This window comes from Paecilomyces variotii, assembly GCF_004022145.1.
Source record: "Paecilomyces variotii strain CBS 101075 chromosome Unknown C8Q69scaffold_3, whole genome shotgun sequence".
Classification (NCBI taxonomy): Eukaryota; Fungi; Ascomycota; class Eurotiomycetes; order Eurotiales; family Thermoascaceae; genus Paecilomyces; species Paecilomyces variotii.
Genome location: NW_021167142.1, coordinates 1,132,811 through 1,153,239, shown reverse-complemented (window position 1 = coordinate 1,153,239; position 20,429 = coordinate 1,132,811). Strand labels below are relative to the sequence as shown.

Below are 20,429 nucleotides of genomic sequence, written 5' to 3'. Positions count from 1 at the left end.
CACCTGATCGAAACGTAGCGGCAGAAGCCAGTCCAACAGCAAAAGAACGTGACCGTTGGCTAAGATGCAAAACACACAACGGCAACACTGCCTGAGAGCGAACGAACGGCTGCAGGCGTCGGGACCGGCGACACTGTGGCAGGAGAGAGAAGACCGGAAGAAAAGAAGAAGAAAAGAAAAAAAGAAGAACAGATCGATGGATATGAGGGGGAAGAAAGTCGACTCGAGGGTTTAGGGGGAACGTGCTTCACAGATTGGAGGCGGGACGATGAAGGCTTGATTTCCGACACGCGGGTTGGCGGTTCGACGGTGACGGGGAAGAGCCAAGCTGGATAGCGAGATTAGCTTCGACGGAGGCTCTCCTGTGCCCTGGGGCTTGGACTACTCTGGCAGAGGAGTAGACAGAGGAGAGGAGATAAGAAGAAAAGAGGGAGCAGCAAAGCAAAGCAAAGCAGAGAAAAAGGAGAGAGGTGGATGCGGGCGGTAGTTATCGATTACAGCCAAAAGGTACCGGGATCCAGAGTCAGGATAGGCTGTTCGCAGACAAGCAGCACGAAGAATGCCGCCATGATCAGCCCGGCGATGTCGCGTCGTCTGCTCCACCACGGCAGGATGTTGGCCAAAACATGGGTCGTCGCGCTTCTTGGCGGTTGCTGATCGTTGCGCTCGCCATCGTCGATTTCATCTCATTCCAGGATTATTATGACCGACTCGGGGAGAGGGGAGGGGATGGAGGGAATCGGAACGAGGGAATGACAGGGCATGCATGCATCATGACCATCATCCAAATCAATAATCATAATCCTTATCCTGATCAATCATTATTATCATTATCATTATCAGTATCAGCTAGCTATAACTCTTACGGTTGAACCACCACCAGGAACGAAAGCGGATGCACCTCCGGGGGCATTTTGAGTATCGCCCCTTTCCATGGTTGTACTGTAAGTTTACCTCTTCTACATCTTCTCCGGCCACTTTCGCTCCACCGGATCTTCTCCCTTGTCTAGCGCCGCTGTCGAGCCCCACGGGCCGCGTGTCGATTGTTATTATGTTGCTTGTCTTTTCTTATTATTGCACTTTCGCCTCTGCGTGATTACTGTATCGATGGGCTATTATTATATCTCACCACCTGTCTGAACGATGTCATACAACGCTGCATTCATAATGAGTCGAGTATGCATGTAGTAATAGTAAGTGAGTAGGTAGGTAGTATTATTATTACTCTGGAACACAGATACGATACTACAAAGTACACCCTAAACCTACTCACTCGATCATGGTATATTCTTGTACTGTACATAGCATGATCTCTCAAGCCACCGGAGATTGCGTTATTATGGTACCGCAATTTTCTCCACGGGCGCAATTGATACTGTACATATCACGGACCGTTTCCAAGGTTCGAACTGCTTTAGGGCGGAAAGCCAGAGTGATACAGTACATAAATAATACACCAACACCTTTTTCGTCCGTCCGGTGGATAACGCGATGATCGTCCATTCTTCTTCTTCTTCGCGGGTGGAACTCTGCCCCTGAACATCATCCGCACTACTTCCACTGTCGGACTTGTCCATTGTTGAACAGGGAAATAATCGCACATCGTGACTCCGTAAGACTATACCCAGACAATCCAAAGAACCACCCCACGATGCCTCTTTCGACCCAACTGTTCGCCGTGACGTCGATTGGAATGGAAAAAAAGAATACCCTAAGGGCCTAGTATAACATAAGAGATATAATATGGGGCCACCCTATGTCGATCTGAAGATCCAATCCGGCCAACCGATGGCAATCCCCTCAATCGGATCGGGGAAGACCGTACATGTGGTTTCTTTTTCCCCGTCCAGCTTTCCGGGCCATTAAGTAGTTAGACGAGACGAGAGACATTGGTAGTTCGTTATAAACGTTTCGCTTATTCTCGATCCCTCGTTCGCATCCGGTTCCTGTGGCGAGGACCTTCGCGAAGCTTGACATGTTATCGACTGGAAAGAGCATAGATACTACTGCTGCCATCGTCATTATTGGTATATACCATACGCTGGCTCCAGCCTCCGTTTGAGTTGGCCGTTAGAAACAAGCGAGCGGTAGCCCTGTGCGCTAACCTGCAATCGATCCATGGCTTCTCTGCGCACCTCTGCAACGGTTCTTCTACATCCATCATCGTCAAGCGGTGAGTGATGCAATCAACCTGACCTGTGACACAACAAATAGCTATTATGCCGCAGTTCGTGAAAGAACGAGAGTCGATTGTGGTCGATCGTGCTACGATAATGCTTTCCGGGTGGCGTTGTCTGTAACGTCTGGGATTTAAAGTGCAAGGCAGTATTCAACTAAGTATAGATAACTGCCCCCAGCCAAGTTAGACAGACCGCTGACAAGTTCCACCCCCATTATTATTGCGGCAATTTCCTGTTCCAACTGCAGATTCAAGCCCTGTAGCCGTCCTTTCTAGTAACACGGCCTCCAGAGTAGGTAGTTAGTTAGTTACTCGAGATTAGAGTATCTAAAGAGAAAAAAAAATACAGACCACGTAAGGGATGTGATGACAAGATCGCTCCTGTGCGTGCTTCGATGATCATGCTGCGTGACAACCGAACAATGAGAGGAAAATCCTCGCCCCAAGTTCCAACCCAACCGGTAGATAATCCGGATAGATAGTAACTCTTGTTCATCCTCGAAGATCACCTCTCCACCACGACCGCAGAAAAGAACTGCAGCAACGACATGGCCTAAAAGGATCTACTTTCACTAACAACGCACGGGAGAAACAGGAACGGAGACTACTCCCTACAAAGTAAGATTTCCCCCATACTTTATTACTCGTACTCCGTAGATAGAGTCGAGTTCTATGTTATCTATCTCGAGTTTCTTTCCAAGGAATTATTATTGTTGTTCTCATCCTTCTTAGTACTGTACTAAGTACCCCGGCCGCGGCCGAAACGACAATCCCCAAACCCAACCCAACCATCCGGAACCGGAGCACAGCCCAAAACAGATAGATAAGAGACGATATCTGTGAGAACTATCAGACAGGGAACAGCCCTTTCTCGGACACAACAGGAGTAATACTAGTTGATCCTTGCCTACTCTGTATATTTATTTCTTCATATGCAACTTGAGAAAGGAAAGCACATGGGCGATCTATTTCTCGATTAGAGTAGACTCGAGCGCTGTTTTCTATTTGGTCGTTGTACACTCACGTATCTAGCCTGTTTTATTTCTTAACTTTACTTTACTCATAGCTTAGCTGGATGATCACCCGTCTTAAGGGCAGATCCTGATACTCTGACAGTTGGTAAGAAACTCTACGGGCATTATCGTGATATACCTAGCGTTACTATTAAATTTACTACTGTACAATGGAGTCATCCGACAGGGATTGTAAGTTAACAATGTGCTGTTACTAATTACACCGAAGGAGAACAAGGAATAATCATCATAAACGAAATGCCTCATAGAGCGAAAAAACATAAGTCCAGCGCGGATTGATCGATTTGTTTTTCTTTCTTTACTTTACTTTACTTCCCGAGCTCCTCTCCCCCCCCCCACGTCAGCGGCGTTTCATTGGAATGCTAGAGATGTCACAACAATGCGGCTTACGGATATCCATACTACGTAAGTAGGTATTCAGCAAAAGGACGCCGCGTCGGTGTACGTAGTAGTAACAATAGCAAAGTAGCAATAAAATTAAAAAGGAAGCGTAGATACTAAACCAAGCCGAACAACAGTAGTGTATAGCCGGGGATAGACAACCAGCCTGTAATTTCTTTATTTTCCCGATACAAACTTCCGAATGCCATCAAATTATACTGTGTGTACACTAGGTAGTCAACAAGAGTACATACCATATTACGGGATGTCACTATCTACACACCTGAATTTAATAATGAGCATGCGACCTCTTAATCAAACGACATGACAGGTCCATCCTCCTTACTTACTCGGCCGCTTCTTCGCACGGCCGTTTCAAGTTCAGCTTTTGCTTCTTCCCCGCACATCACACGATCAAATCAGCATCCACCAAGACCATTCAAAACCCCCAATCCTACCTACCTAACCTAACCTTGGCATCTATCTACCTGTCAAATTAACATCAACTACTTTCCTTTTGATGAAACGCCGTTTCAGATTTTTAGATTCGATGCATGGACACCTCCCGATTCGGTCGATCTACGACGTAGCAGTTCAAGAGTACGACGTTGTGGCGTTCATGGTTCAATAAATTTCGGTGCGAACTTCATATGTAACTGGACTCGAATAGTCCGGTCGGGCTACTACCTATGGCCAATTATTGATTCTCTTCTCCTGCTCGTCAAGGTTGCTTTTTTGTTTGTTCCTACATTAGTAGGTGGTGCGTATGCATGTGCGGGCCAAAAAAAAAAAGAAAAGAAAAGAAAAGAAAAGAAAAGAAAAGAAAAGAAAAGAAAAGAAAAGAAAAGAAAAGAAAAGAAAAGAAAAGAAAACTTTGTATCCATGTTTTACCCCGATCTTACTCTACGGGTTAGAATTAATCGAGTCCAGGGCAAGCAATCCTCATCGCTGATTAGCTATAGCGTACTCGGGGCCGTCGTGATGATATACCATACGTGGAAGGTTGTAGTAGTTGAACGCCTGGACGACGACGACGACGACTGCGGGCCGGTTTTACAAGGCATATTTACTTTCCAGTCCACTGTGCTCTGTCCTGTAGTGTTGCGTAGCGTTCGACGTGATGAGGGGAACTGAAACGTAGATGTCTAGTAATTGAACCCATGGGTTGTTTCTATGTGTCAACAAACATGCAGCTGAACTTGAGAAGAGACAAACGGCAAAATGGAGGGCTAAACTAAGTATCTGACGGGTTACGGATTACGACCCAGCCCCCAAAACATGAGACGAATCTGAATTCGACGAATCTAGATGGATATTCGAAACAGAATCATTCCGGATCACGAGAGATTGATGCATTGCATACATGGATGTGAATAGCTAAAAATAAAAAAAAAGTAATAATAAAAGAAAGAAAGAAAGGAAAAGAAACTACTCGTACAATTTGTTCATGGGCTGACTCTATAATTACACGGACTCAGCCACATAAGATGACTTGGTGATTTTAAGTTTGGCAGCAGCCGCCGCCTTACATTGCGTAATGCTTCTTCTTCTTCTAGAACACTTTTTATGTTCGGGACACATTTTTTTAAAATAGAAATAGAGGAATTTCTGTACGTGCAAAATCTACAGGATTTGGTTTCGGATATGTATACTCTTCTCCTCTGTAGGATATCACATGCTCGAACCGGTCTATATGGTTACGTTACATCTAGTTGGTATAGACGTGATCGAGGTATCGGGATAGAGTCTAGACCAAAACGCTCAGATATATAACGCGGCGAGTTAGTAGATATCCCAGTAATGCATCCGGGAAAGAAAGAAAGAAAGGGAATTCTATGTCAGTAAGCTGTAATCATAGTTATCGTTAGACCACATCTACTTGTATGTACACACGAGCAGTTACGCAATAGTACGACTATATCTACTCCGTTCATACCTCCGGAACAAGACATCAACAAACAAGACACAAAGCAAATAGTCTAACTACTGTTTTCGATAAACTAGGTATTACGTTCCTATCCAAGACAGCTCTCGGGCCGTTCCTATCAATCAGGCTACTGCTTGATGGTGCTCGATCCGAAATTTAATCCTACACCGGATGCATCCGTACATTTGAATCTGATAGTATACATTCCGACCCTCTATTTATCCACTAGGCATCGACCTTGCTTAACTCCGATTTATTATTAAACGCACGGGACTGACCGGTCGTGGAATGTAAAACGGCTGGATTCTATCGATTTCTCTTGATTTGGTCATTGATTGATTTTCATCCTCAACGCTACTATGCGGCGATAATCTTTCACTGCCCGGTAGGGACAGGGAGACAAGGGATGGATGCTTGGACGGCGCAGAATCTGCTTGGCATGCTTGGCAAATGTGATCTTAGCTGCTTCTTGCGGACTCGGAGCTCATTAAGGAAGAAAAATTCATGGCATGGGACTGTGTAGACCACCACGTCTTCATTTCTATCATCTGCGGCTACTACTATGTATTCGACCGTGTCAAGAAAACATATCAAGAAAGCTTCTCTACATTACTGATGTGACTACTTCTCGTCATCCCCGGCTCCTTCCCGGTCTTCGAACTGCATAAAGCTTTCGTCACGCGCTTCATCTCCCAGCACCATCTTCCACACCTTCTGCACCGCATCAATCGTGGCATCATCAAATGCAAGGTCTAGACTCGGTGGTGGGAAGCGGATGACCCTACCGGCAGCGGAGGGAATGGGATCAGCTGAGCCATCATCGGCCCGTCCAAGCTGAGTGAATCGCAAGGACCAGAGTACGCTGGCGCCAGCTTCATTACGCACCGACTGCAAAAGTCTCTGAATTGCCGAATCAAGTATCTCCTGTCCTTCTGCACCTGGCAGGGACACACTACCGTATATTACACCTTTATTGCAACACAAGTTAGCAATGCTCATCATTAAGCGGAGGTAGGAAATAATGGTGTTGGGATATGCTCTTCATCAGTCTGTCAGAGGTGTGAATTTTCATCAATGCACTTCAGGCAATGTAGATAAGTTTTGAGAAGTCATCATTGAAGAGCAATATGGGGTTCGATGCGGGATGAGTAAAGGATCGGGGGTAGATACTTACATTGTCCAACAGGACACTCGCCTGTCTCACTCGAGTGGACAATAAGGTAGACTGGAGGAGCATCTTCTCTCTTAGATAGGACATTTCCTGGAATCAATACGACAGCACCAGCGGGAATTGGCCCGCCGTCCGATGTCGGTGGAAAGAGGTCCTCAAGAGGGGAAGAGACCACGTTTATAGAACGGGCCACCTTGTGGTAGCTCACTGAATCAGCGGCTTCAGGAAGGTCCCATCGAGAGCCGACCACAAACGCACTCCGGACTTCCTCTCCGTCAGTTAATTTCACTAGTAGGCGACTGTGTTGCGAAGTATCTCCCTTTGCATCTTGTGGAGCTTCGATATATTGAATGCCTCTATTGAGAACATACACCCCACCGCCCACTGCCAGTGCACGACAGCCTACCTGCGAAATCTCAGAACCGCCGCCATACTTTGCCAAAACACTGCCAAAACCGGCGCCAAAGACGCCAATAGAGGCGAGATGCCTTTGTATCCGGGGAATGACATAACTGGCAGAAGCCTGCTGGGGAGCAGACTGAGATAACGACAGGGACAGGAGGGGATACTGAAGCTCGGAAGGGATGTTAAATCTAGACGTCAAGTAATCTGCGAAAGGTAAGTCAAGATCCTCCGTTTCGTTCGCTACACCCTCATCCTGGGGAGTTCGAGTAACATGACGGAGTAGCTTCATCAACGACCTCTTCGACCTCAAGGAGATGTTGTCGTCGCTGAATACGTCCTCGCGGCTACTTGGCACGCGGTCTAGAACAGATGTCTCAGAAGATCGGTATATCCACCAACTTCCCACAGCCTGGAACTCCAGCTGGCGGTAGACCTTGGACGACACCAGGGTTGGGAGCAGTTTTGATCGAGAGTAGATCAGCTGCGGTGACAGAGAAAGTGTATAAGCTCTAGATTTTGCCAACTTAGTAGGCGAATCAGGTGCGGCCGGTGGGGAGTGAACTGAGACATCCTCATAAGGCGCCCTGCCAGGTTCTGGCCCATGGGCGTCGTCAGCAATGCCTGGAACACACCCTAAAGACGTGCACATTGCGACGGTGCGCCGTGGGTGCCATCTCACCTTGTTTCAGTTCTTCGACCCATTCTTCGGCTTCTTGGAGACTGAACGCTGTCTCCGCACCTCCATAGTATGGATTCTTATCCACGTGAAGTACCTTCTTACCTGACCGGGATAGAGCTCTGCAGGGATGATGTTAGTAATCGGATAACGCGTGGAATAGAGAAAGGTGGTACTGACAGAGCCAGGAGAGACTGGGCCAGCCCAGTTCCTGATATAGTTACGTCCCATGGAGTGTCTGTGAGCGACTCCATACTGACCTGATAACTTAGGTGGCTTGCAATGCCGTTCGAAGTGTCACAGTTGTGTCCTGCAAACTCAAATTTTCATCACATTAATGGAGTGTGAGCAACAGCATTCGCTTCTTGATCTCTTGTACACATTTGTACGGAGGTTCAGGTACAAAGGAAGGAAGAAAAAGAAGAACCGCAAAGCGCGCACACCAGAATAAATGGTGCCGCGAAGCGCTAGTGGATCACGTGACGGACCATAGCTTCTCGACGGGAGGTTCCAACAGATTCCTTCGAGTGACTCCAGCTGCAGTTACAGGTGTCTATGGGAATAGATGGAGGATTCACTATGCCTTTCCATCGCTTGTATATACTACGCAATATATGACTGAACGCACACTGAGCGATTAGGTGGCATAACAGCTATATGCATGCCACAGTAAAATATACATTGGGGCCCTGGGCAGGCGTACGCCAAACCTAAAGAGGCTAGTACGAGCCCCGAACATGAAGATTTCAGCGAAAATAATGATCCTCGATTATTGTTTTCCTTCTCACACCACTCCCGGCGCTTCGCGCAGGCAGCCTGCCATTCACACACGGCAGTATGCTTATCTATCAACGAGCCTTCACTGGTCTTGCTGAATGGGAGTGGTAGAGGATATTAGTCACCCTGTATCTGCTGCTCTGGATGGTAACATTTGATGGGAGCGGTTCGTTTGTGGTGATACATTCTGCTGAGCAGCCTGCTGTCAGCTGTATAGTGACAGTCTCCAATAACCATGGAGCTTCGTAGTGGTATTCCCAAGAACTTCATCGCACCGTCGGCAGTTTGTTCTGGTCGGCGTGCGAATGTGGCTGCCGCATGCTACCGGCGGACATGCTCTGCGTTCTTATGAGAGACAGCATTCAGGCCCCCAATCCTCGCATCTTTGAGTATAAACAAGAGCGACAGGTCTGGTCCAGTAATCGAGATCCTGATCTCGTCTAAGTGATATCTTGCTTCACTCCTCTGCACCCTCCTCCACGACCCTAGCCCGGATGATCTTCACTTCATCCATAGGCCTATCCTCCGCATTTGTCTTGACGAGACCCATGCGCTGTATCACTCTCATGCCGCTCTTTACTCTGCCAAAAATTGTGTGCTTGCCATCCAACCACGGCGTGGGCGCGAGTGTGATGAAGAACTGGCTGCCGTTCGTGTTAGGACCACTGTTCGCCATGCTCAGAACCCCGGCCCCAGTATGCTTCAATCCCGTATGAATCTCGTCCTCGAACTTTTCGCCGTAGATCGAGCTGCCTCCGCGACCGGTTCCAGTGGGATCGCCAGTCTGTACCATGAAGTTCGGGATGATGCGATGGAAGATGACGTTGTTGTAGTAGCCTCGCTGAGCGAGAGTCGCAAAGTTCTTGCAAGTCTGCAAGACCAAGAATATCAGATCATATACTCTTTCATAGGTGCTATGGCGTACGAACCTTTGGCGCATGTTCATTGTAGAGTTCGACGGTGAACGAACCCTGCGCTCGGTCAGTCATGAACTGCGGGGTACCGAGTCAGAAGTCCTTACCATAGAGGTATCGAAGGCCACATCGGTCGCCATGGTTAGTCGTGTTCAGAAGTAGTGGAAAGAGATATTCTTGATCGTGTGCGTATATGGTATCGAAGAGAGCGTTGAGAATCTCAAGTCACTACCGGCGAGAAATGTCGTCGGGTCTTGGCATGTCTTCAGTATAGCGATTAGAGCACCGAAGCAAGATAAATGTGACAACATTCATGTGCACTTTACATGTCCTAATATTTATCATTGAGGACCGATGAACTCAGATTCGAATCAGAGTCTACAAGTATCATTTAATCTGTTCTGAGACCTAGTGTTGACTTCTCCCTTGTACGACATACATAAATGAGCAACATTTTCACATTATCTAGTTTCGAAAAAAAACTCACAACCCATATCCAGAGCGCATAAGCCTGATTAGCATATAAGCAGGAAAAATGATACAATTGCCAGTATGTAGGGGCCCAGTAAAGTACCATGGCTCTGCGATACGGCGCCTGAAGATGACGAAGACTTCTGCAGTAGCAAAGCTTGCACGTAAATATTTGGGTCAATAAGACCCAAAAAAATTCTCTACTAGAGAATACTGCACATGGATCAGCCAAGATATTATTTTATTTTCTATCGAATAACATTTGGAGCTCTGTTTTGCGCGCCGATTGACGACAGGGTTGCTGCCTTAGGTAAACAAGCTGGAGACTGGCCAGATCTCTGTCCGCAGGCAACTCCAAAGCTGAGCTTGAGCTAAGCTTTCTTATACCCATATGCAAAACATGGCTTGAATCGCAACGCGAACAGTCTGGAGAAAATATCAGTCGCATACGTTAGAGCTGCCGTTACTTTCTTGTGCATCGTCATTCCTTACTGCTCTGTTGCTTTGTCCCCGCAAGGCCTGACAGCCCGCGATGGCCGCCGTCAGTCCTCTCGCGGAGTTCCTTGGGCAAGCGATTTACCAGTTCGAAATACTCAAACCCCTCCTCCCGACATACGGACATCTTCTTATATCTGCCCTATTCCCCATATACATCGGCTCTCACGCCTCGCTGTCACGACCGTCATCAGCTGCGAAGCCTTCGAAATCTCGAAAGAAGGAACATGAATCAAGTAGCGAGGAAGACAATGAGGAAGAGGGAGGAGGACCCATTCAAAAAATGGAGGGCTTGGAGCCATCGGATGCACTCATGTTCCCTCTGATGGCAGGGTTGACACTGGGAGGGCTATATCTCGTCATCAAATGGCTTGAAGACCCAGCGATCTTGAATAAGATCCTGAGCTTTTATTTCTCTCAGATGGGACTATTCTTTGCCATTGCCTTCTTGAAAGACAGCCTGTTAGTGGTGAGATCATTTCTGTTTCCCTCACGATATAAGTATGCTGGGAAGATCTGGAAAGTCAAGCAATCGCAACACATTTTCACCAGTGCTGGCGAGGTTCGACAGTCACCTCTTCCAGGGTTTCTGTCGGCGCTGCCTCTGCCGAAATTGGCCAGAGACATACTCTGGTCTTGTCGTGGTATCGCTTACCAGAAGGCTAAGTTTCGATTACGGGTGCGCCGCGTGGGAGACATAAAATGTCGTTTCGGGATACTTGACATTCTAAGCGGCTTTGCTGCACTATGCGCCGTTGGCTACTTTGCTTTCGTGACAAAGCCCTGGTGGCTTACGAACTTTCTGGGATTTAGCTTCTGCTATGGTGCTTTGCAATTCATGTCTCCGTCGACTTTCTGGACGGGAACACTGATCTTGGGCTCTCTGTTCCTTTACGATATTTATTTCGTTTTCTTCACTCCTCTGATGGTGACTGTCGCAACTAAACTTGATGTTCCGATCAAACTGCTATTCCCACGCCCGCCAGCTGAAGGGGCTGCTCCAGATGTCGTCTCGTTGGCAATGCTGGGTCTGGGTGATATTGTGGTGCCCGGTATGATGGTCGGACTGGCATTACGTTTCGATCTTTTTCTGTACTACAGAAAGAAGGGTCTGCAGATCGCGAAAGAGGCAGGTGAAGGAGCAACCTTTATAAGGCCTAGATATCAAACTGCGACTGGAGGTTGGGGTGAACGGTTCTGGGCCCGTCAGAGAAAGTCTACGCAAGCTGCCGAACTGGAGCCCCCTTACCATGATGCTCAGTCATTCCCGAAGGTCTACTTCCATGCTAGTCTGATTGGCTACATAATTGGTATGATTGCTACACTACTTGTCATGCAGTACGCAAACCATGCTCAGCCGGCGCTTTTATACCTTGTTCCGGGTGTTCTTATCTCACTATGGGGAACCGCCTTCTTCAGAGGAGAGATCACTCCCATGTGGAATTTCTCCGACGCTGAAGAGGAAGATGAAGAAGATGCCAAGAAACGTGAATATAAAGAGGCCAATGAGCAGAAGCCGAAAGCACCCAAGGGAAGCTTGTTTTCTCGTCTGCTTTCCGGTGACATTAAAGCTTTATCTGAGGAGCCTGAGAATACTACCGGATCAAGGTCGGAAACAAAAGATGTCGTTTCTGCCACAGATCAAGGCACCGAGCACTCAGAGGGCGAGTCTTCAGAAAAGACGCGCAGATCCTCTAAGAATTGTGATGAAGATGATAAATCTGACGAACTTATCCTGTTCTCTATCTCTCTGCCCCGGAGAAAGAAGTCTCGACAGAAGGGAAATTTGGAATCAGAGACCAATTCTGGCCAACGCAGTTCAACCTCTGTGGTGCCGCGTGATGGCGAACCCCCGACTAAGAGGCTTCGACGGAGCCCCAGAGGACAACAATCATAATTCGAATCTTGAAGACTGACACTACTTCTATTTAATCTCATTTCTTTTCAACGGTAGTAAAACGTCATGAGTACGATAGCCGTTGTTATCATGACAGACTGCATAATCCGGAGTTCAGGTTAGCGGACTAGTAGATGTATCATTCGTGTTCTATGAGCAAAGGATATATCGGATAGTGGTATCATTATGTATGCTTTAGTGACTTTAAACCTAATGGCAGAGACTACCTCAGCCCTTCCAACATGTTTTTGATCTGTTCCCATCTCTGTGTAGAGAGCTCAACGAGCTTCCTCAATTCCTCTTTATCCACAGCTAGCCCGCCATTCTTCTCCAATTTCACGATCTTAGTCTTCCCTCCATTGTCTTTATCTACCACAACGCGCACACTCTCCTGGCACAGGTTTTCCTCGAATGCGTCAGGGTCTGCAAGGATCCATCTCTGGCCAGCGACTTTCTCTGCCTGCTCCTTCTCCTGGTCAACATCCGGGATAACGACGGCCCTCCATGCAGCCGCAGCATCCGCTTCGAAAACGGAATAGGAGCTGGCCACGGGAATTCCTCGCAATGTCAATTTCCTCGCTTCAGATAGCTCATCCGAGCAGACAACAATCTCGTTATCCAGATCCCACCATGCCCTCGGTAGCTTTGTATCCCGCAGCGCAGCCAGTACAGCCGCCCAGGCGGCATCGAAGGGGTTTCCGGCCAACGAAATAATCATCACATCGATGTAGAGAACCCAGAAAGCTTTGATTTCTCTCTTTGAAGCCCCCGAATGCTTTTTCTCATCCGTCTCCATCTCCTCCTCATTATGTCGGTCCAAGGAGAGGAAGTCCGGCTGCTCGTACCAGATGCGAAGGTCTTCCGCACGCACAAGACGAGATGTGTGTAGGAGTGAAAGGAGCTGGTGTGACAATGACTGTGCGAGTGTAGATGGTGCGGCTCCTGGTATAAAGCCTGGTCCGCATCCTGTGCTCAAGGACAGGTTGGGCACAAGTAAGTCGAAGTCTCGAATCTGCGAGTCATCCTCCTCATCCACATCGTCTGTCGGATCTCCAGTCTTTCTCTTTTTCACTGCAGATGACGATGCAGATACTCCCCATGCGGCGATGTCTTCAGTGTGCAGGATTTCTGCTCGTACCCCACAAACTGCAACTGTGTCGCCGACTCTGACGACGGCGCTACCATTCGCGTGCGTCAACGACCCTGCGTTCGCTGACGTGATGCGAAATTGAGATGGTGCGCGGCCATTGGCACGTATCGAAGGCTGATTACTCGAGGCAGGAGGTGACAAGTGGGCGAGGAGATAAGCATGTGGTTGGAGTCTGGCGAATTGCGACGGCGGCAGAGAGAGTGAAGGTGGGTGGTGAGGGATCGCAGATGACGGCTTGGAAGCCCCTGTCGTACTAGCCATGCTGGGTTATTCAAGACCTATTCTGAAAGAAGTGATATTCCCAGCAATAGAGGGAGGATTCGTGAAGCTATCCGGATCTCTAATCTCTGTCGCAGAACAGAGAGCATTTTGCGGCAGAATAATTTCATATCGAAAGGCGGTGAGTATAGACCTAGACTTGAGCTCTCGCGCCACCACTTTCGGTCTCGAAAGCACTCTCACGGCAGCAATCGATGATCCCGATATATAAGGAATGCAATACTTCGGCCGTCACATTGATGTAATCATACAAGGAAATATTTGAATCGGTCCGTTATGATATATGTCACCCTACCCAGCTTGTGATCTTATAATATCCGCAAAGTTTCGGTTGGTCTCACATCTCGACGAATGTCTCGCAACATGAAGTGGATACATGAATAGAATATCAATTTGATCAGAATTTTTGCTTCTTCCAGACCATCTCAGCGAGCTCCCTCAAATCACTGTCCGTAAACTCTATGTCGCTTTCAGCTTTACCCGGGGGTCGAAGGAACAGGTCTTGAAATGGAAGAACTAAGGGCCCATTGCTGACAGTGGCCTCCTGCTCATCGTGCTGTCTTGAAAGAACCACTTGCTGTTGGAGAGTTGGTGAAATCTGGCTCCGGGTGCGGTTCTGTCCAGTGCAAATGGGAACCCATTTCTGAATAACAATTTCTGGTCTCCTCCGATTGACATCAATTGTCAGAGCTGTTTTAACGTCGCCATGTGATTCCACTAGCCACCATCTCCCGTCCGACTCAAGCTTCGATTTTGATTCGGAGAAGCCAGCTTCAATCACCAGGGTTGGCCACTGATCTGACCTACCAGGAGGGATTTCTTGGGGAGCAACCTCCTGGTCAGCTCTCTTAGTTCGTGAAGGTGTCGCGATATCGGCTGTTCCAGTCCAGTCCAATTCCAGATTAGCACCATTCATGCTTGATAGCTTGAAGATCATCAGGTTAACAAGAGCCATGTGTGCCCTCTCATGATCCTTGTATGTGAGCATCCTGACGAGAAGTACCTGGGCAAAGGGGTAGTAGGAATCAAGGAGTTGCCAGCTTGACTTATGTTTGGAAATATCAAAGTCATGAAGAAATGTTTGATTTTCAATGTTGGTGAACAGCATGTACTGGCTGGTCTTTCCCGTTTTGTCCCTGCGGAAGCGCTCTTGCTCCAGGGAAACTAGAGACCACAAATTCTGCAATCCCTTGTACTCATACTGCTTTGTATTTGGTGGGAGGCCATTGAGAATAGCATCTTCCAGGTCCATGTTAGCAGGCATTCTATGTGGGTATTCACTCTCCTCTTCGCTTGCAATATTCTCTTTCGTGTGGAGTTCATTCAAAGAGAAATATTAGGATATCAGTGGAAATAAATACCATTCTTACACAGGTATGACGATGGTTGGCCACCAAATGTTATACCGCAGACGCTCCACGAGCATGGTCCTTGTATTGTGAGTAATCTCACATAATATGTAGCGATGGGATATCAATTACGTCTGCTTGATGCCTGAGAGGCTGAACCATGGCATTCATACTGTCCGCCGAACCATACAAATCCTCAAGTATACCGAGGCGCTCGGCCGAATACTCTTCCTAATACATCGCATCAATTTCAAAAAACGGACGTGCGCAGAGAAATCGTTCGAATACATTTGAGAAACAATATTGCAGCGTCGGTCCGTTACTGCCAGTCCTAACTTCCTCTCTCTCGAGTTCCATCAACTGCGAAGTCGCAGTTCATCGGCTAATATGTCGCTCAACGCTCCTGAGAACGAAACTAGCGATAACAGTATCGAGGACTTGCGCTCGAATTCATTCCTATGGTATAAAATACACGTTTTCCTCTGGGACCTTCGAAATTTTCAAGAAAAGGACTCTCAAGCCCGTCTCGACAACGTGATAGACAGCTCATACCTCTGTCTACCATACTTCACCCCAGAGGAGGTCAACCAACTAAAGACAACAAAGGTTCAGGATAAGAAAACTCTTAGTGATATTATCTCAGAAACTCTCAATGAACGTCTAGAACGTCGAATGAAAAAGCGAGTTGAGAGCGGTGAATTCCGCGTCTGCGCTGCCCATGACCTTGCACCAATCTTCGAGAAAGCGCTCTGTATCAAGCCGAAAGACCTTGAACGAGACAGCACTCTCCTAGGCCTGATCAAACAATTCGGACTGAAGCTAGATAATGAACAGCTGAAGGTATGGTCTGGGGCAATAAAGAATTCTAAGACTGTCCGAACTCCTGGACAGAGGGGGAAAAAAGGATCCGCTAAGGGTAGCTATCTGAAGCAGAGGGTTGGAGTCCTTGATCCAAACTCCTAGCCTTGTCTTAGAGGGGAGGATACCTTCATTTTATAAGGCGAATGGACTGTGCTCCGATTTCGCCTTTTTTCGACGGTTATCATCCGTCTGCAACAATGGAACATGATCAAATGAACGCGTTATACCAGTCCTCGGATAACAGTCCCTCGAAATCCGAACTATATGTACGGTTTTACAGGAACTGACGCCGTTATCTGACAGTTCTACAGGAGTACCGGGACTGAACAATCAGATCGAAACGTTGATCCGGCTGCTGCAATGTCAGCTTAACCGGGACAGTGCCTACTATTGAATATATTCTTTCGCTGCATGTCATAGAAGGGTAGAGAACTAGAGATAAAGAGCACCCGAAAGGCCGAGCAACGCCCCGAAGTATGGAGTACTCTGTACTTACTCTAGTGAAGGAGCGGAAGTGTCCGTGCAGAATGGTCTCGCTAACATCGCGGCCGCCCTGCCAGCTTCCGTGTATCCAATACGAATACTAATGTTCGTTTAGTGAACAAAGACGCCATGGTCCACTTGGAAATCTTAACCCCAGTTTATCACGGCCTAAACTCCCGCTAATGCTCGAGCCCGGACCTTTGTCACTTCTCAAGGGGGATACTCCATCTCTATTCGATCGCGCCGCTTAGGTGGGCGCTAAAGGCCATCCTATCACTCGTGGAACCCAATGTTCTTCTGTTCCTGGGCATTGCAGAGTTGCAGATAGTCCCGGTCCTGAATAGACGTTTTCGATTTTGAGAGGCGAAGCCCAATTCCTGACCGTCCACAGGGTTTGCAGAAGGCTGCAGGTCAACTGATGCGAACGTGCCATAGATGCGGGCGAAATAGCTTGTACTCCACAGGGAGAATGGGATTACTCGCAAGACTGGACCAATGCACGCTGCAAAGGATGATTAATTATGCTGAGCCACCCTCCTCTGGGGAAGAAAGGGAATATCTGTGCGATAATTTGTCTGCTTACGGGGGGATCTAGACTGAGATGAGATATCACACTCGCCTAAAGCCTGCGACGGACCCTCTTCTCGTCAGAGCATTCGGACAAAGTTCCGGTCATCACGTTGTCCAGGCATTCTGGCGACAGCGCGACTTCCGGTACCGAGTGTCATACATAGTATCAGCCTTCTCGTGGTCTTGCGCTCTGCTTTATAGTCGAAGAGAGCACCATACCGTACGGTGCCGAATACATCTAGACCAACCGCCCCGGACGCTTATCGATTCCGTCTTGTTTCGACGTACTTTTGAATGGTATTTTCACGATGCTCGGTTACCTCGTCTGTTCACAATTGTAGACAGGGATCGAGCAACAGCATACCGAATACCTTGACGATAATTACTCCCGCACTTCCTCTGCCTTCTCGGGAGACTTTAGCCAGTTCTACAAGATACCCAATAATCATACGCCACAGCTCACTCCTTTACGAGAAGCAGGACAAGCGTCGAGCCCTCAAGAGCGCTTCAATACTCAAGGATAGAAGATCCAGACGCGAGCATATGCGGGCATGAGCCGTCATCAGGAGCTCAGAAGATCATCGGCTCTGGTACACATGCGTTCCCGTCTATGATTGTACGGAAGTGCCGAGGAGTCAACGTACTAGATCTCTCCGATGAAATGGGCGAAACCTCCGCTATGGCCAGTCTGTACCACTCGATCGCGTCTCTGGTCAAGCGTATCAACGTTCCAATTACAGCTTCGAGCCCTCCGGAACAAATCGCTGCAAGCAAAGAAGATCCGTGGGCACAATCTGGAAAATATGCTCTCGGATGGGTCTATTTCTCGGTAGTGCTGCTCGCTATCACCACTGTTATCCGAATATATCATGTCTGGGGGGACAAAATACGAATGGGATTATACAAGGAAGAGAGGATTAACCCGCAGCATGAAATTTCTCCTGGATTCGACTTTGAGCTCACAAGCGGTGCTACCGACAGCTCGTCCAGACAATTCTTCCCTGCTCGTGGACCTCTCCCGCAGACACAGAAAGAACAATCGACCGTTTCCACTATTGCTCCACTGAACAACACAATCGCGTTTGTGAGATGGATCTTCTACAGGCCTCTTCCTGTACTCAGAATTTGGCACATTGAAGTTGTTTTCCCATCGCTAGGCGTGGTGGCTATCGTGTTTGCCGCACTGGCTTTCGTTACCTTATATTGCTTCTTGCCTCAACCATTATACTACCCCAGTATCCGATTTGGTTCCCCGCCATTGGCCATTCGAGCTGGAATGATTGCGGTGGCTATGATACCTTGGATCGTTGCACTGAGTACCAAGGCCAATCTGATCACTATGCTCACTGGCATTGGCCACGAAAGACTTAATGTTCTACATCGTTGGGCCGGATACTTATGTCTCTTCCTCAGCCTAGTTCACATGATTCCGTTCTACATCACGCCTATCTGGACGGATGGAGCTCTCCCGGTGTTTCAGCCATACTTTCCGACAAACATGTATATATACGGCACCGGAATCGCAGCATTCGTACCTCTAGCGTTCCTTTGCATCCACTCACTACCAGTCTTGCGCGCATGGATGTACGAACTTTTCGTCTTTTTACACCTACCAGTTTCGATTATATTCGTGGCGATGCTTTTCTGGCACTCTAAGGGGTTTCTCACGTCCTGGAACTATCTCTGGGCCACAGTGGCAATCTGGCTTTTGACATGTCTTATTCGCTTATTCTACCTCAACTGGATGCGCCCTCTCCGGTGGTCTTGGCTAATCGGAGAGGAATCAGCTGTGACGATCCTCCCGGAAAATGCTGTCAAGGTCACTATTCCCACACAAATGAAATGGCGGCCAGGCCAGTACGTCTATTTACGTATGCCTGGAATCTCCATGTTTGAGAATCATCCGTTTACTATTTCATCTTTATATTCGGACCATTTCCCATCAAGCTACGGAGAAGAATACCGGGATATGACACTCGTGTTTCGGCCCTTCGGGGGTTTCACCCGCAAAGTCCTTGAAACAGCGATAAGAAAAGGTCCGTATAAAACCTACAGGGCATTCTTAGACGGCCCATATGGAGGTATGCAACGTGACATGGCAGCTTTTGACGGCGTTGTCTTTTTCGCTGGAGGCAGCGGAATAACAGCCATCGCTAGTCAATTGCTCGACTTGATCAAGAAAATGAGAGATGGAAAGGCTGTGACGAAATCAGTGCGAATTGTCTGGTCCATGAAAAGCACAGAGATCATGGAATGGTTCAAAGAGGAATTGCGAATTTGCAGAGAGTTTGCGCCTCCAAACTCCGTTCACTGTCAGTTCTTTCTTACCGGTGACCGACAAGATGTGCCGGCTTTTGGGACCCATTTCCAAGCCCATAATGATATTCTTAACTACACCGTCAATGAGGCCTTGCAAGAGACTTGGGAGAAACGCAACTCCGCCTTGATTCGAGAAGAGGCAGCCGGTGACCCCGAAAGAGAAAAGGAGCTGCGTCGGGAGAATGAGGACGCTATCACTTCTCTTCCGCAGGCATACATCCCACAGCCCGCTGGACCTGCGAACTATTACCATCCTCACCATTCCTACGGGGACCCGCGACTCGCAGCCCAATCACCTTATAACTATGCGGATCCACGACTTTCAGCTCAGTCATTTTGTTCCTATGGAGATCCAGGAATGTCGGCCCAGCCAGAGTATAATAACTATAACAACTCCTTCAACTTCGGCTTCCCCTCTCCGACGTCTTCTCTGACTGCCATGCCGCGGTTCGCCTTTCTCCCCACTCAAAAGAAAGACGGCTGGCGGACTGAATATGGGAGACCGAATATTACGTCTATGCTTAAAGAGATGTCTAAAACATTCGGTCGCCGCACGTGCGTTTTCGTATGTGGGCCTCCGGGTATGAGAGTCGAAGTTGCCAGGACTGTGGCGGGACTGCAGCGACTGGTCCTGACAGATGCCTCGAAGGACGAGATTTTCCTTCATGCTGAGAATTATGCCCTATGAATAAGAAAATATGGATTCTCAAGATTAGTGTACAGTACAATGGGGGTCGCGGTTTGGAGTCTAGAGTCGTTGACGGTCTCAGAACCGTGGGAAAGGAACCATACCAACGTGCACATACTGGTATAGTTATGGTGTTTGTACATATTTCATCTATTGTCATTTCTTTTTCGCCGGGGGTTTTGCATGTGGATCTCTTTTGTCAGCTTCTGTTTTTAGGATACCCGTGAAATTCAATTTCCAGATACTTTCTACATATCCTGCATTTGGGCTCAATGGTATAGTAATCCTCTTTTTGTCATGCATCTAGATATACAACAATGGCTCCCAGGCTATAAGATTTCTATTCTATGATAGTGACCTGAACAAAAAAGTCTAAGAATATTATTATAATGAAAAAAAAAAT

The 20,429-nt window shown here is 47.8% G+C and overlaps 8 protein-coding genes across 8 annotated transcripts; 3 read left to right on the top strand and 5 right to left on the bottom strand.

Annotated features, from left to right (window-relative positions):
- Nucleotides 1-1,216: 1,216 nt before the first annotated feature.
- On the bottom strand, nt 1,217-2,120 carry C8Q69DRAFT_518765 (hypothetical protein; the record flags this gene model as incomplete). The annotated part of the gene is made up of 3 exons (XM_028633450.1): nt 1,217-1,719; nt 1,826-1,985; nt 2,036-2,120. 3 exons carry the CDS (start codon nt 2,118-2,120, stop codon nt 1,338-1,340), a joined length of 627 nt encoding a protein of 208 aa, XP_028486545.1. The 3' UTR covers nt 1,217-1,337.
- Nucleotides 2,121-6,142: 4,022 nt separating this feature from the next.
- C8Q69DRAFT_443307 (putative rab geranylgeranyl transferase escort protein) lies at nt 6,143-8,027 on the bottom strand (the record flags this gene model as incomplete). Its single annotated transcript, XM_028628903.1, has 4 exons — nt 6,143-6,489; nt 6,696-7,730; nt 7,777-7,895; nt 7,954-8,027. The coding sequence occupies 4 exons, from the start codon at nt 8,025-8,027 to the stop codon at nt 6,143-6,145; spliced, it is 1,575 nt and encodes a 524-aa protein (XP_028486544.1).
- A 980-nt stretch (nt 8,028-9,007) lies between these two features.
- On the bottom strand, nt 9,008-9,604 carry C8Q69DRAFT_485832 (putative peptidyl prolyl cis-trans isomerase; the record flags this gene model as incomplete). The annotated part of the gene is made up of 3 exons (XM_028631859.1): nt 9,008-9,421; nt 9,480-9,521; nt 9,572-9,604. 3 exons carry the CDS (start codon nt 9,602-9,604, stop codon nt 9,008-9,010), a joined length of 489 nt encoding a protein of 162 aa, XP_028486543.1.
- Nucleotides 9,605-10,145: 541 nt separating this feature from the next.
- Nucleotides 10,146-12,550, top strand: C8Q69DRAFT_461601 (putative signal peptide peptidase). The gene has a single exon (XM_028630260.1). The coding sequence runs from the start codon at nt 10,468-10,470 to the stop codon at nt 12,325-12,327; it is 1,860 nt and encodes a 619-aa protein (XP_028486542.1). The 5' UTR covers nt 10,146-10,467; the 3' UTR covers nt 12,328-12,550.
- On the bottom strand, nt 12,551-13,932 carry C8Q69DRAFT_430337 (ribosomal protein S5 domain 2-type protein; the record flags this gene model as incomplete). The annotated part of the gene is made up of 1 exon (XM_028628481.1): nt 12,551-13,932. The coding sequence occupies exon 1, from the start codon at nt 13,736-13,738 to the stop codon at nt 12,551-12,553; it is 1,188 nt and encodes a 395-aa protein (XP_028486541.1). The 5' UTR covers nt 13,739-13,932.
- Nucleotides 13,933-15,176, bottom strand: C8Q69DRAFT_461599 (hypothetical protein). Its single transcript, XM_028630259.1, has one exon. It carries the CDS (start codon nt 15,018-15,020, stop codon nt 14,154-14,156), a length of 867 nt encoding a protein of 288 aa, XP_028486540.1. The 5' UTR covers nt 15,021-15,176; the 3' UTR covers nt 13,933-14,153.
- A 46-nt stretch (nt 15,177-15,222) lies between these two features.
- Nucleotides 15,223-16,535, top strand: C8Q69DRAFT_461598 (hypothetical protein). Its single transcript, XM_028630258.1, has one exon. The coding sequence runs from the start codon at nt 15,493-15,495 to the stop codon at nt 16,066-16,068; it is 576 nt and encodes a 191-aa protein (XP_028486539.1). The 5' UTR covers nt 15,223-15,492; the 3' UTR covers nt 16,069-16,535.
- Nucleotides 16,536-17,698: 1,163 nt separating this feature from the next.
- Nucleotides 17,699-20,026, top strand: C8Q69DRAFT_505775 (putative metalloreductase transmembrane component; the record flags this gene model as incomplete). Its single annotated transcript, XM_028632739.1, has 1 exon — nt 17,699-20,026. One exon carries the CDS (start codon nt 17,699-17,701, stop codon nt 20,024-20,026), a length of 2,328 nt encoding a protein of 775 aa, XP_028486538.1.
- Nucleotides 20,027-20,429: the final 403 nt, after the last annotated feature.

Bases quoted from the DNA above. Each gene is read 5' to 3' on its own strand.
- C8Q69DRAFT_461601 (XM_028630260.1), top strand. From the start codon at position 10,468: ATGGCCGCCGTCAGTCCTCTCGCGGAGTTCCTTGGGCAAGCGATTTAC.
- C8Q69DRAFT_461599 (XM_028630259.1), bottom strand. From the start codon at position 15,020: ATGCCTGCTAACATGGACCTGGAAGATGCTATTCTCAATGGCCTCCCA.
- C8Q69DRAFT_461598 (XM_028630258.1), top strand. From the start codon at position 15,493: ATGTCGCTCAACGCTCCTGAGAACGAAACTAGCGATAACAGTATCGAG.